Below are 15,569 nucleotides of genomic sequence, written 5' to 3' on the forward strand. Positions count from 1 at the left end.
CAGTCTTTAACACTGGTAGCATGCCGCGACAGCGTGGACGTGAACCGTATGTGCAGTTGGCGGACTTTGAGCGAGGGCATATAGTGGGCATGCGGGAGGCCGGGTGGACGTACCGCCGAATTGCTCAACACGTGGGGCGTGAGGTCTCCACAGTACATCGATGTTGTCGCCAGTGGTCGGCGGAAGGTGCACGTGCCCGTCGACCTGGGACCGGACCGCAGCGACGCACGGATGCACGCCAAGACCGTAGGATCCTACGCAGTGCCGTAGGGGACCGCACCGCCACTTCCCACCAAATTAGGGACACTGTTGCTCCTGGGATATCGGCGAGGACCATTCGCAACCGTCTCCATGAAGCTGGGCTACGGTCCCGCACACCGTTAGGCCGTCTTCTGCTCACGCCCCAACATCGTGCAGCCCGCCTCCAGTGGTGTCGCGACAGGCGTGAATGGAGGGACGAATGGAGACGTGTCATCTTCAGCGATGAGAGTCGCTTCTGCCTTGGTGCCAATGATGGTCGTATGCGTGTTTGGCGCCGTGCAGGTGAGCGCCACAATCAGGACTGCATACGACCGAGGCACACAGGGCCAACACCCGGCATCATGGTGTGGGGAGCGATCTCCTACACTGGCCGTACACCACTGGTGATCGTCGAGGGGACACTGAATAGTGCACGGTACATCCAAACCGTCATCGAACCCATCGTTCTACCACTCCTAGACCGGCAAGGGAACTTGCTGTTCCAACAGGACAATGCACGTCCGCATGTATCCCGTGCCACCCAACGTGCTCTAGAAGGTGTAAGTCAACTACCCTGGCCAGCAAGATCTCTGGATCTGTCCCCCATTGAGCATGTTTGGGACTGGATGAAGCGTCGTCTCACGCGGTCTGCACGTCCAGCACGAACGCTAGTCCAACTGAGGCGCCAGGTGGAAATGGCATGGCAAGCCGTTCCACAGGACTACATCCAGCATCTCTACGATCGTCTCCATGGGAGAATAGCAGCCTGCATTGCTGCGAAAGGTGGATATACACTGTACTAGTGCCGACATTGTGCATGCTCTGTTGCCTGTGTCTATGTGCCTGTGGTTCTGTCAGTGTGATCATGTGATGTATCTGACCCCAGGAATGTGTCAATAAAGTTTCCCCTTCCTGGGACAATGAATTCACGGTGTTCTTATTTCAATTTCCAGGAGTGTATATATATATATATAGAGGGAAACATTCCACGTGGGAAAAATATATCTAAAAACAAAGATGATGAGACTTACCAAACAAAAGCACTGGCGGGTTGATAGACACACAAACAAACACAAATATACACACAAAATTCAAGCTTTCGCAACAAATGGTTGCTTCATCAGGAAAGAGGGAAGGAGAGGGAAAGACGAAAGGATGTGGGTTTTAAGGGAGAGGGTAAGGAGTCATTCCAATCCTGGGAGTGGAAAGACTTACCTTAGGTGGAAAAAAGGACAGGTATACACACGCACACACACACACACACACACACACACACACACACACACACACACACACTCACACACACACACATATCCATCCGCACATACACAGACATTTGTAAAGGCCTGCTTGTGTCTGTGTATGTGCAGATGGATATGTGTGTGTGTGCGAGTGTATACCTGTCCTTTTTTCCCCCTAAGGTAAGTCTTTCCGTTCCCTTAAAACCCACATCCTTTCGTCTTTCCCTCTCCTTCCCTCTTTCCTGATGTGGTAACAGTTTGTTGCGAAAGCTTGAATTTTGTGTGTATGTTTGTGTTTGTTTGTGTGCCTGTCGACCTGCCAGCGCTTTCGTTCGGTAAGTCACCTCATCTTTGTTTTTATATATAATTTTTCCCACGTGGAATGTTTCCTTCTATTATATATATATATATATATATATATATAGGAGGTGGAGACTGTGGAAAAAGAGAGTGCGAGTGTAGAATGAGAAAAAATGGGGATACAGGGATAGGGAGTGGAGATGAATGTGAGGCAGGGGCTAGAGGAAGCTAGAAAGATTGCAGGATCGAAGGGTAATGTACTGAAAGAACAATTCCCAATCCAAACTATTGTAATGTAGAACATTATAGTGGCGTGATTGATGCCAGGACTAATTCATGTCTCAATACATGTCTCAAGCATATAAGACATATATTTCATAAACTATTTAATTTTACTTGGATACGACTCCATAACTGTTATTGAACTTAAGTAGTCTGGCAGCAACTCAGTTTTCAAATTATCATTATTTTATGTAACTCCTATTTTATAAAAAGTGCCAGAAAATCAGTTTGACATAATTTCCTGAAATAGCACTTCCAAATTAGTAATTTCAGAAACAACAGTTGCATAATGTCAGTTAGTAGAATGAAATTCTACAAAAATATAAGCATTGAAAACTGTGATGCTACCAAAAAAGAAATTAACACTTCTATAATTTGATTGTATGAAAGAATCACTTTATTTAATGAAACAATGGAAATTCCTGGCTGGAATGACAACAATGTAAGGAAAAGATAGATCATGTTAGGTTGCAGGCAGGCACAGTTAAAAGACACTTACACGTAAGCTTTCAGCCACAGTCTCCATCAGAAAAAGAAACACACAGCATTTATTTACACAAGCAAGCACACCTCACACACACATTACTGCCAACTCCAGCAACTTGGGCAGATTCTGGCCTGACCTGGCAGAGTCAGTAGTCATGTGAGCGTTAGGTGTGCTTGCTTGTGTGAATGAATTGTGTGTGTTTCTCTTTCTTTTTCTGATGAAAGCTGTGGCTAAAAGATTATGTAGAAGTGTCTGTTAATTGTGCCTGTTTGTTAGTTAACATGTCATCTTTATGATAAGTAGCAATCTATATTTGTTACTTTACTAAATTTTATATTAAAATGTGCATTTACAATATCATAATTTCCAAATAAACATGTCTATACTTTCTTTAGAACCAAACTGCAAGTCCAAATTCTTATAAAATTGAAAAGGTTAAATGCAAACATATTTGTTCAGTCATGTCAATAATGGGCAGTAGTAATTTTTTTGGCTCAGTGTCCCAGTATCAGTTTGGTTCACTATGTCACAGTGTGCCAAGTTTGTCAAAACTGACGCATTTTATGAGATATTCCATTGTTTAGTATCTAGTGAAGGTGGATAAAGAATCTCCTTATGTCATTTAATGGAATTTCAAGTTCAATTTTCCTACATGTGTGATGAATCAAAACAGTATTAACTGCTGTGAAGCACCCCTACCATGAGAACAAGACTAAGACAAGTAGCATCCTGCTATATGTAACTCTAATATTTTGTAGTTCACTTTGCAAACCAATTAGAAACCAATTGCAAAATCAGCTTTTCCTCATCGGTAAATTGATATATTTTTGTAGCATAATGTTACACTATGTAGTTGGGAGAAGCTGGTTGAGGAAAATGGGGGGGGGGTTGGACATATATGTCATGGGTTGTGAAAAGGCCATTGTAGACAAACATGTTGCAATCATCAGCATATTCTATTAGTTGGCAGTGGTAAACTCTACTCTTGGTCTCAGTTTGCCAGGGTAGACAGCTGGTTGGCTGCTATGCCCGCATATAACACTACGCAAAAGTTGCAAAGAGCTAGTGAATCATATGATTGCTCTGCCACTGATAGGACAGAATATGCCTAAGCATAGTTCATTGTGATGTCAAAATAATATGAAAAGACATTTCACTGACATCGTATGTACAAGCGAGACATAAGAGCCAACTGTATTGAACAGCAGGACTTTACAGGTACTTCAGTTCATTCATAATAGATGTAAAGACAAATTATAAGTGCTCAATGTACCGTCTGTAATAACATACACTAAATAGTAGGCACTCATAACTAGATCTTATATCTGACATCAGCAAAACGAAGTAATTGGAGAACCATAATGCATATTACAGGGGGCTCTTAATTTTTCTTGTACGTCTGATGTCTACTGTCTACAATTATAATACTATGTTGACTTGATGATTTATGACTGAAACTAGTTATAAATAAAAAATTATAGATATAGTATCTTTTGGGATGTTGAATATGTCATTTATAAATAAGTAGAAAGAGCCTAATGCTCAGATTGCCATTATGATTCTATAAAATTTATGACTAATTACATAAAACCTACACTTATGCAATATTCAGTAATGTGGGAACAATGTCTTTCATATTCATTATGTGACAAATAATGAAAACAGAATCTGAAAGTTTACCATCATTTCAGCAAAGTTGTAATCATCTATTACATCAAAATGAGACATACGAACAGCTGACCTTTTGCGCTCCATGTTTCTCACTGTAGTAAATGGTGTATTGCGTGAGTACTCCATTTGGGTGTTCAGGTGGCAGCCATGAAACCAGAATGGAATCAGAAGTTAGGGAATGAGCTTTTATGGCTGCTGGCGGTCCAGGAACTGGAAAAAAAGAAAGTAGATTTTCAGGTGGAACTTAAAATAACTGTGGCATGTTACAGTTCCTTACCTAGGTTTTATAACAGTAAGCATTATCTTTCATACAAGAAGTTTCATTCCACAAATTACAAATTCTTCTACATCAAGACAACATTATTAACAAAAGTGCTTGTCAAGACATAAGTTTTTACCACAATTCTTGTTGTATTTTTGTGCGTTGTTGCATTTTAATACCTTCCGCAGTATATTTAGTGGTTACTATGTTGAAGGTTTAACTGCACACTGAATTTTCAAAGTTGCTATCTAGGTCTGGCTCTTGTTTACACATTGATCTCTTACTCATAATGAACTGTGCATATCTTTGTGTATTTTCAAGTACACCTTCTGCTATGAACAGGCGCACTAGTGTCTTTTTTTCTTATCGTACAATTTAAGTTTTGGCACCCCTGCATTGCAAATACTTCGAATTGTTTTGAATTTCTGTTGAATTATTTTGAATTTTTGTTGGTGTGATTTCAATCCAGTGCTTTGTTTACATACATACATATGCTTGACATTTCTGGACTCATGCTCATGATGAACTCAGCACGTTACCAGAGTTTACATTATTGTAGAGTGCAATAAATGTAATGTGTCTCAGAAAATTCTTCAAGTTCCACGTATTTAGGTTTTTTCCCCCTTTGCTATAAACAATTTACTTGTTCATATGTGTAAACTGTGGGAGTTGCCATAGGAAGGTAATCAATGGGTTTCATTGTGGGAGCTGCAGCAAATGGTTTCACTAGGGTGAGGCAGGAGGGGATAGTGGAGAGAACTCTGGGGAGGTCACTGAGGCCCTTGGGAGGACAAAATATGCACTAGGAATAGGTTAATAGAGCTGCAGCAAAGGAAGATCTACATTCATACTTTGCAAATGACAGTGAAGTGTATTGGAGAGGGAACATCCCTTTGTCCTAGTTATTGGGGCTTTTTCTCATTCCATTCACATATAGAGAGCTGGAGGAATGGGTGTGTAAATGCTTCTTCATGTGCTATAACTCACTCCATCTTGTCCTTCTTATCCCTATGGTAATGATATGTAGGGGGTTCTAGAATCATCATTTAAAGCTGGTTCTTGAAGATTTGTAAGTAGGCTTTCTTGGGATATTTTATGTCTATCTTCAAGATTCTGCCAGTTCAGTTCCTTCACCGTTTCTGTGACTTCTCTCCCAGGGGGCAAACAAACCTGTGACCATTCATGCTGCCATTCTGTGTATATGTTCAATACTCCCTGTCAAACCTATTTGGTTTGGGTCCTACACACTTGGGCAATATTCTAGGATGGGTTGCACGAGTCATTTGTAAACAGTCTCCTTTGTAGACTGACTGCATTTCCCTAGGGTTCTACCAATAAACGGAAGGCTACTACCTGCTTTACCTATGAATGAGCCTACATGATAGTTCCATGATATCCCTAAAGAGTGTTAAACCCACGTATTTGTATGAATTGGCCACTTCCAGCTGTGACTCACTGACATTACTGTCGTAGCAGACTATGTGTTTTTAATTTATGAATGCACAATTTCATGTTTCTGAACATTTAAAGCAAGCTGCCAATCTTTGCACCGTTGTGAAATCTTAACAAGATCTGACAATGTTTGTGCAGCTTCTTTCAGACTCTATTTTATTATAGATAACTGTATCATCTACAAAAGTCTGAAGTTACTTTTAATATTGTCTCCAAGGTCATTAATATACATTGTACAGCAAATGGATCCAACACACTTCCCTGGGACACACCTGAAGTTACTTCTGCATTTGTCAATGGGTCTCCATCCAAGATAGTTTGCTGTGCCCTCTCTACCAAAAATTCCTCAATCCAGTCACAAATTTCTTTTGGTACCCCAGGCAATCATACTTCTGATAATTTAGACTGAGCTAGGCGAGAGCTAGTGAGTGTAATGAAAGGCAGTGGTCAAGGGGCTAGTTGGGAACTAGCAGTTGGTAGAAGGCCAGCAGGAGGAGGATGTGGACTGAAAGCTTTTTTTTTCTTCATGTCCTAGCTACACCATGTCAAGCTACACCATGCATTGACTGCACCTGAACATGACTAGGACCAAGTTCATAGTAAAGTTAACTAGAGAGAGCATAGCAGGTGGATATGGAGTCACACATGGTAAAATAACTGTTGTCATGAGAAGGGGCACTTGACACTTCTTAGGATAAATCATGACAACAGGCTCTCCTCCCTTAAAAGTATTTCATCCAGTTTAGAACACACACATAAAAGAAGGTTAAACTTAAACAAGCTTTTGGAGCCAGTGGCTTCTTCTTCTGGCAGAAGGGGAAGAAAGAGGGTTGAAGGAAAAGAATTGGGGAGGTACATTTTGGAAAAGTCATCTGAAACCGCGGGTCAGGGGAGACTTACTGGATGGGATGACTGATTGTTGGGGACATCACTGGACGAGATCTGAAAACCAAAGAGCTTCAAGGTAGAAGACAGGGCAATCTGCAAGACAGAGATTACTGCAAAAACACTGTGCAGCAGTTAGTAAGAGTGAAAAGCTAAGTGCAATGTATGTAACAGAGGTGGGAGGGGGTTGACAAAAAATAGACAGATCAGAAAATGAAAGATGTAGAAAATTAAAATGGAGTGAAGAAAAGAGTAATTACTGTGAAGAAAAGCTGAGACATCAAAATTAATGAAAATTAAGGCCAGGTGAGTGGCAAGAATTAAGGACATGTTGTAGCACTAGTTCACACCTATAGAGTTCTGAGAAACTGGTGTCTGGGGAAAGAATCCAGACATCATGTGAGGTCAAAAAGTCACTGAGGACACAACCGTCATTTTGTAGTGCATGCTCTGCCTATGTCCACTCATCCTAACTGATAACTTGGTGGTAGTCATGTTGATGTAAAAGGCCAAACAGTGTTTACATAACAGCCGGTATATGATGTGTCATTCCACAGGCGGCTCTGCCTTTGATAGTATATGTTTTGTCAGTTACAGGGCTGGGGTAGTGGTGATAAAGGGTGCAAAGGACAACAAATCCTGCAGCAGGGACAGTCACAGGGGTAGGAGCCATAGGGTAGCAAGAAGGCTGCACAGGGAGTACAGGGTCTGACAAGAATATTGCAGAGATTGGGATGGTGATGAAAAGCTATGCTAGTTGTTGTGGGCAAAATCTCAGACAGAATGGAGTGCACATTTTTTTTTTTTTTTTTTTTTTTTTTTTTTTTTTTTTTTTTTTTTTTTTTTTTTTTTTTTTTTTGAGGAATTAGCAGCACTGGGATTGGGTGTGATGGCCGGGAAATCTGCTTTTGAATTAGGCTGGTGGGATAATTACATCCAGTGAAGACTGAGGTGAGAATGGCAGTGTATTGCTCTAAAGAGACTGCATCCAACCAAAAACATTAGTCCTGAATGACAAGGCTGTATGGGAGTGAATGTTTGAGATGGGAAACATGGCAACTGTCAAAATGTAAGTACTGTTGTTTGTTAGTAAGTTTAATGTGGACAGAAGTGTGTAGTTGGCCTTTGGTGAGGATGAGATCAACATCATGGAAAGTGGCCTGGTATTCAGAATATGACCACACTTACTTACTGTGTTGGACACACAAACCACAGTCGGTCTTTGGCCTCACCAATCAGCCTCCTCCAGTGTCCTTGGTCAGGGAGTATATGGGGACAAGGAAAAAAAAATTCCCAGATTTTTCCTGGATATCCCATTTAAAAAATATGCTTTTTCCTGGGTTATGTGACAGTAGGTTTTCCATAGATATTCCCTCGGAACTGTAAAACTTATCAGTCCTTTTTAATGGTTAACGTTTTATACACTCACATAGAACTTCCCGGAAAAAAAAGTAAAGACGTGGAAGAGAAGTTTTGGAATGACCTTTGATTTGCAGCAACATATACGCTGCATATTTTCATATTACGAAAGTATAAATTCGAATTGCACCAAACACAGCGTGTTAGTTTCCGGAGCGTTGAAACCGAGGTTGCAATGTCCTTTTGTAAGCCAATTATATCTCATGCCTCGTGATCACGTCAGCTGATGACAGCAGATATTCAAATCATAGGACACGTGTTATAGTCAGCCAATAGCAAGATCACTGGTTATATAGCGCGAACACACAAAGAGGAAAAGTTAACGGTTTACATTGATATACATAGTATAGCTACAAGACAATCTAAGATTTCACATATAATATTGGTCTCTAAGATTAACAAGCTACAACAGAAGCTAAGCTTCCACATGTAATATTGTTCTTTTTTGCGTGTGTTATACTTTAAGATACATCACACAAATGTGCCAGTAAAATTTAAAATTATGACATAAATGTCTGGGCCCGAAATTCTTGTAAGTGGCCGGTCCTCGAAGCGTTCAGTTTTAAACGCTCTGTGATTTAGAAATTCATCTCACTTTCTCACACGTAACATAATTCATCTTGCGTAAAAAGAAATTTACTTTGAATGTAACGCTTTTCGAACCACTGTTCGCATACTATCCGGAGACTGTTAGAAATAGGTGCGTATGTATAAAGCACTAAGAGAGCTTACATTACACCATAAAAGAAACGGCATCAGAGGATACTCCCAAGAGCATCAGAATTTCATAAACCATACTAAAATGCATAATTCAGCTTGAAGTGCACATTGGTTTTTTCTAGATTCACAATGAAGTAGGTCCCATCTGATGTTAAGCTTCTCAGTGTGGTTTTTGGGATATAAATTTTCTTGGAGTACCAGTACTCTACAATCACGTTTTTGGTTCTTTATTATGGCATAATGCCATACAAGGGAGATAATGATAACGTGCACTTGAAATTCAGCAAACAGTTGGATCTAGCCAATACTATGGAATGAAACACTTCGTCTGTGGAAAGATTAATAAAGCCAAATTTCTTTAGCAAACTTGCAAAAATAACTTCATTGTTCTGCAAGGTGATTAATGTTTGACTGCTAATAACTTGGAAACAAAATAAAATCAGAAAACTGAAACTAATAATATATTTTTGTCCTCCGTAATTGTTGTTGTTGTGGTCTTCAGTCCTGAGACTAGTTTGATGTAGCTCTCCATGCTACTCTATCCTGTGCAAGCTTCTTCATCTCCCAGTACCTACTGCAACCTACATCCTTCTGAATCTGTTTAGCGTATTCATCTCTTGGTCTCCCTCTACGATTTTTACCCTCCACACTGCCCTACGTAATTATGTGAATGTATTTTAATTCACTTGATAGCTCCCACCACAGAAATCCATTTTGTTTTCATTTGGCGTAGTATCTGTAAACGAAGAGAAGCAGCGAAATCACTCAATGCAAACATGGGTCACGTGGAGGCTAACGCCCTCCCCACTACAACTCAGACAATTCTGTGCATGGATGAATCTGGCAGCTAGGGCGCGCGAGAAACATTTTTCTCGTTTGCATCTGGCTGCTTGCTGCTACTGCCGATGCAGCTAACAGCCACACTTCAAGTAGCGGAAAGCGGCAGAAGGTACTGCTCATACGCAAGTCAACTGTGAATGTGCATCAGCCCGCTGGCAACTGGTCAAATGAACCTAATGTGAACAGTTGTGACGTCATGCTCATAGCAAGCAGTTTATTGTTACGAGGAATTACATAGTCTTCGCCCTATGGCCTTTGACATATTTTTGCTACTTTCAGATGTTTGTGCATGCTCGGTGTTTTGTTGTTGTAAATTGTATTTTATTTTGCAGTATCATTCTCCAGTAGCAGGATACAGTAACATTCTTTGCTAGAGAATCAATTCTTACCAGTCAAAATTACAAAAATTTAACTGAAAGCTAAAACAATGAAAATTTCCAAAAATTCTGAGAAATTCCCTGGTTTTTCCTGGTTTTCTCCTGGATGAAAAAATTCCCAGGTTTTCCCTGGATTTCCTGGTTGTCTCAGGTCGTATACACCCTTTTGGTCCATGTATTCTTCTTCAGACAGCCCAAGCGTACTCATATCCTCTCTGACCTGATCAATCCACTGGAGTCGTGATCTTCCCCATGGTCTTTTGCCTCTAATATCTTCCTTCACTACCTGCCTGTTTGTATGTCCATGACATAATAAATAAATTTTAAAACTAATTTAAGAGGAATATAAAAAGAAAGTTTAAGAACAAAAAAACATGATCACAGATTTGCTGTATATAATTCCGAAGAAATGCACAGTCTTCTTTAGCACTAAAAACTCATTTGACACCTTGTTTTTTACCATGGTGACTATGAATCCACTTTACCAGGGCTACTTTGGGAACCTGGCACCTTGTTGATTCTTATTTTTCCATTTAAAAGTTTTGTGGGGCACAGTTCTGAAACATGAAGACTATATTTTTTCAATTCGCCTGATTTACTTTTGTACACATGCAGCATTTTCACACTCATATGATCTCAATACTATCACGCAACAAACACAACTCTGACCTATGTCATAAATTCATTAGTTGACATACAGACATTATCTTGCAACAATGACTCCCTCATTCCAACATTAGACTGTTACAGACAGCTCTAGCTGCATCCACTGGATCACACTGTTGCTGTGTTCCAAAGGTGACATTCTTTAAAGAAGTGTTCGAAAAGAATCAGACAACCTCACTCCAGTTCCACCAAGAATTTGCACAATTTTATTTACATGTCTATAAAAAGGTTAGTATAGGAGACTTATTTCAGTTATTGCTATAGTTGTCATTGTCAATGGCCAGTATGTGACATATTTAAGATCAAGACAAAAGAGTGGTTTCATGCCAGTCAAACAAGTAGAAGTTACAGTTCACTAAAAAAGTTAAAAGAATCAGTCCTTCTAGAACTGATTAGTGTTCAGACATATGTTCAGAGTACTGTACATTTATCCAGAAGTAAGAACTTTCAAACAGTAAATATAATAACTAAAATAAAAGAATTTTTGTCACCAATGTGTTATTATTTAACATAAAATCTTTCTGAATCTTTTGGTCAATTTCACCTCAGGAACCAACTTCACTCCATTTGACATTATTCCAAAAGAAGTTCCAAGAGTGTGTAGTAATTTTTTAATGCAATAATATCCTAAAAATTCCCATGTAGTTCACATTTTTCTTGCAAGGCATCACATCTGTGACAGTTCAAAGAACAAAACATCAAAATAGCTCCAAAGTGGTTCATATATTATTTTAAAATGGTGCTATCATAGCTCTTGTTTCTTTTTGTCTACTTTCCTTCCATTCAGACTTGATACCTCAAGCCAATACTTTGACAATGCAACAATGAACAACGCTACACACAATTATTGTTAGATTGGTAGTGTTAGGAGATAAAACGCTAGTGGTGTGAATTGTTCCAACTAATGACTGCTAGCACTTCAGAACTAGGGAAAGTTTACTGCATAATGTTCATAAACCTTGCTTGAAAGACAACACCTTAGCAGCATCATTATATCTCAATTACCAGTATGCTGTTACACTAAATGTAAATGATGGGAAATTTATAATAATTCACAAGTGTCTGGAAATTATCATTCTGAACATAGAGAATTTCAAGGGCCCAATCGAAAAGGTCTTAAACAGTGAGAAAACAATCTTGGGAACATAGAAGTGGGGTTATACTTTATAGACATTGTAAACAAAACTTACATAATAAATTGTATTGCTGGGCAGTTGATGGTAAATGGAGAAAAGAGTGCAATGTGAATAATTTTTTTTACTCAAAAATTACATTTTAGGGTTATGAAAACCAAACAGAAAGGATCACAAGTGAATTGATTAGAATAATCATTCTTGTCAGCACACAAAGTACTTAAATAAGGGTGAAGTGGAAAATAGTAATACCAGAAAAAGAATAATAGTTTCTTCATGCATGTAATAGCAAATCACACACATAGAATAACAGAAAGTCTTGGATGGAATACAAGTAAAAGTAGTAAAGATAATAACTTGCTTAGAGTTGAGCCTTTGAACAATCAAAATGTACACAAAAAAGACTGAAAATGTTGGCTTTTGGACAAAGTCCTTCTTCTGAGTATGTGTACCCTATGTTAGTTATTTTCAAAGAAAGGAATTGTCCAAAAGCTTAGTAATGTTTTCAGTCTTGTTTAAGTTATGCGGCAAGTTACAACCTCTACTTCTTCCATAATTATAAAACTACATTAGACAGATTTGTCACTTATTAGAATACTAATAATATTATAATAAATATGTTACATGGGTTTCTATTACCATCTTGTTCAGTAATACAGAAGACTGCTGTACTCAGAACACCATCACCAACGTTTGTGTATGCCAACAGTCTCACAGAGTAATTTGTAAACTTTAGAAGGCCATGTAGATATGTTTCCAGACTGGCTGTTCTCTTCACTTCACTGCCAGCTATCTGCAGAGCTGAAAGTATGAAAAAAAAATATAGATACCTACAACTTTCTTCAGATGATTACAGTTTCACAATTTACTACAAAGGTGAATATTATGTCTCTTGTAGGTATACAGTGATAACTTTCTATAAATGTATTAACAGTATTGATAACATCAATCAATGTTTATAATGATTTTTGTCCAATAATTGTACTATAACTAAATCTTTGGACAGCAAGCTCACTAGCTTAAGATCACTGTGCTACAGGCTTCATCAACTATCGCAAGACAGAGTGCAAAGGATATCACATGTACAAGACTGTTGACAGCATATGGCTGACATAACTTGATATCTAGAGGAGCACAAATTCTTTGGTCCATGCAGTGCTTTTGCTTATGGCTCTCACTAACACTGTGCTCTATTCTACCTGGCTGCGAGTTAGAACATTCTTGTGGTTATTTTTTCAGACTTATAATTTGCAACTATTTGGTCACTGATGCAGTGACAGACTTCTTTTATGGATCTTTAGGCTGGTTATCTATCACTTTTATGGTGTCAAGCACAGACTAGTTTTATGTCCTATCAGTGTATTTTGGTGTTGTGTAAAGAGTAGTGAAATAAATCACTTTTGTTAACTATACACCCAACAAACTACACTCTTACTCATAATAAATTCAACAGATATTACACTGTCAATAAGGACACAAATTCAGTACATGTGTTGGAATGGCAGACCGGGTTTTAGTTAATATGGATCAAGAATTCTTGAAACTGTGACTGCAACATCAAATGCATCACAAGAACAAAAGCATGTTGAGAAGCATGCTCAGCAGCACACTCAGCTGCTGGCCTTATTGGAATGACAAGCCGGGGAGGCTGTACAATACCGACTTGTGCTACAGCAACTCATCATGCCAGCATAGCACAGTGGGAGTCATACTGCAAACACAAGCAATCTTATTTCCAGGTTAGTGATATCAATGACATTCATCAGCAGTGGTTTTTTTTAAAATAATCACCCACCAACAATGTCTCTTCCAAAAAAATTTTGCCCTGCCCTCTATTAATACTGAAGACTGATGTACTCTCTTTCCATTTTGAACTGAAAACTCATATACCAGCCAACATCACAATAACAAGGTTCTCCAGACTGTTTTTCAAAGCATCCTAGATCTCAATCAATGTCCATGGGGGACATGTTTCATGTGCAGTGCTATAAACACAGGCAAGTCGTAGAATTCTGCCACATCCACACTAAGTTGCCTAGCCAGCTAATTCACAACAACAATGACACAGCATAAACATGCTTCAGCCTAAGTTGAATTCTTATGTGGCGTGATCACAAAAGCTTTCTCTTCTGTTAATAATTCACAACCTGTCACTAAATTTTCTTGTCCATACCAGTGTGTCTGTCTACTGTAAACAGAAAAACCTGTGTCCAGATTTCTTCCCAGCTACTTCAGCCTAGATCAGGAAGATTAAAATCCCATAACAAACAGCCACGCTGTGCATGAGTATATCATTTATATAAATAAGGAACAGGAGCAGCCCCAACACTGATCCCTGGGGCACCCCCCACTTGACAGTACCCCACTCAGATCCCACATCACAGCCGTTATCAACATTGTGAATAATGACCTTTTGCTGCCTGTTGCTAAAGTGAGACGTGAACCAATTGTGAGCTACTCCTCTTATCCCGTAATGGTCCAACTTCTGGAGCAATATTGTGAGATCAACACAGTCAAATGCCTTTGTTAAATCAAAAAATACGCCAAGCATTCGAAACTTTTTGTTTAGTCCATCCAGTACCTCACAGAGAAAAGAGAATATAACATTTTCAGTTGTCAAACGACTTCTAAAGCCGAACTGTACATTTGATAGCAAATCGTGTGATATAAAATGATCAATTAACCTTACATACACAACCTTTTCGATAACTTTTGCAAACAGTGATGGCATATAAATAGGTTTAAAATTATCTACATTATCCCTTTCTCCCTTTTTATAACGAAGAAGAGAATAAAAGTGTGTGCTGCCTAGCCTCGGCCGCACTAGAAGAGAGGACTAGAAGAGTCGCACTCGTAGACCCGGACTAGAAGAGAGCACTAGAAGAGCTACAGTGATATTAACGATAGCAGTGACATATGAACTTGTGTGATTAACTTGCATGGACATTGTATATAGTGAAGGACACTGATTATTTGCACGCCATTTGCTTGTGACCCAGAGTTAAGTATTGTGAATGCAATTACTGTAATAAACTCCATTAATATGATTTGCTTCTGTGTTGTTTAGCTATCTGAGAAAGCAGCATCTTAGGCACCCTGTAAGACATGAGTGAGCAGGATTCCACATTGGCAACGTGTTATCACAAGAACCTAGTGCCTGGTAGCGATGGATTTTTTTTTTTTTCTGTTGCCTTAATTCTGTCTTGCCTTTACTTTGCAGGGGTGTTACTTGCTTCAACAGGCTCTTTTGATAAACAGTGTTTTCAGGTGGGCATTGCAGAAATTTTCTTCACTTTTATACTTCTTTTTCTTGCTTGCCTTGTCTGTTTCTTGCATTTGTCTGTTCCAACATGCCCTCCCTACCTATCCCGCCCTCTGCTCAGGAGCCACAGCTGCAAGTGTTAGATACAACATAGCAAACACAGATTTTTCTGTTCCAGATGCAGCAATTATCTATGTTGGTACAGCAGCTACTGGCCAATGCTGCGCATCTGACGTAACAAGCACCTCTCACAGTAACACCTGCAGCTATACCACCTTTTTGACAGTTTTGTGAATAAGAAGAGGAATGGCTTGAGTGGTTGCAACAATTTG

General features: G+C 39.2%; 1 protein-coding gene across 1 annotated transcript in view; it reads right to left on the reverse strand.

Moving 5' to 3' along the window:
* Window positions 1-15,569, reverse strand: part of LOC124598421 (Down syndrome cell adhesion molecule-like protein Dscam2) — a 378,789-nt gene that overhangs the window by 121,145 nt on the left and 242,075 nt on the right. Inside the window, exons 19-20 of the mRNA XM_047136000.1 lie at window positions 12,615-12,776; window positions 4,277-4,431 (exon numbers count right to left, since the gene is read on the reverse strand). Coding sequence (XP_046991956.1) covers window positions 4,277-4,431; window positions 12,615-12,776 — 317 coding nt within the window. The remainder of the gene's footprint in view (window positions 1-4,276; window positions 4,432-12,614; window positions 12,777-15,569) is intronic.

This window comes from Schistocerca americana, chromosome 1 (assembly GCF_021461395.2).
Source record: "Schistocerca americana isolate TAMUIC-IGC-003095 chromosome 1, iqSchAmer2.1, whole genome shotgun sequence".
NCBI classification, from domain to species: Eukaryota; Metazoa; Arthropoda; class Insecta; order Orthoptera; family Acrididae; genus Schistocerca; species Schistocerca americana.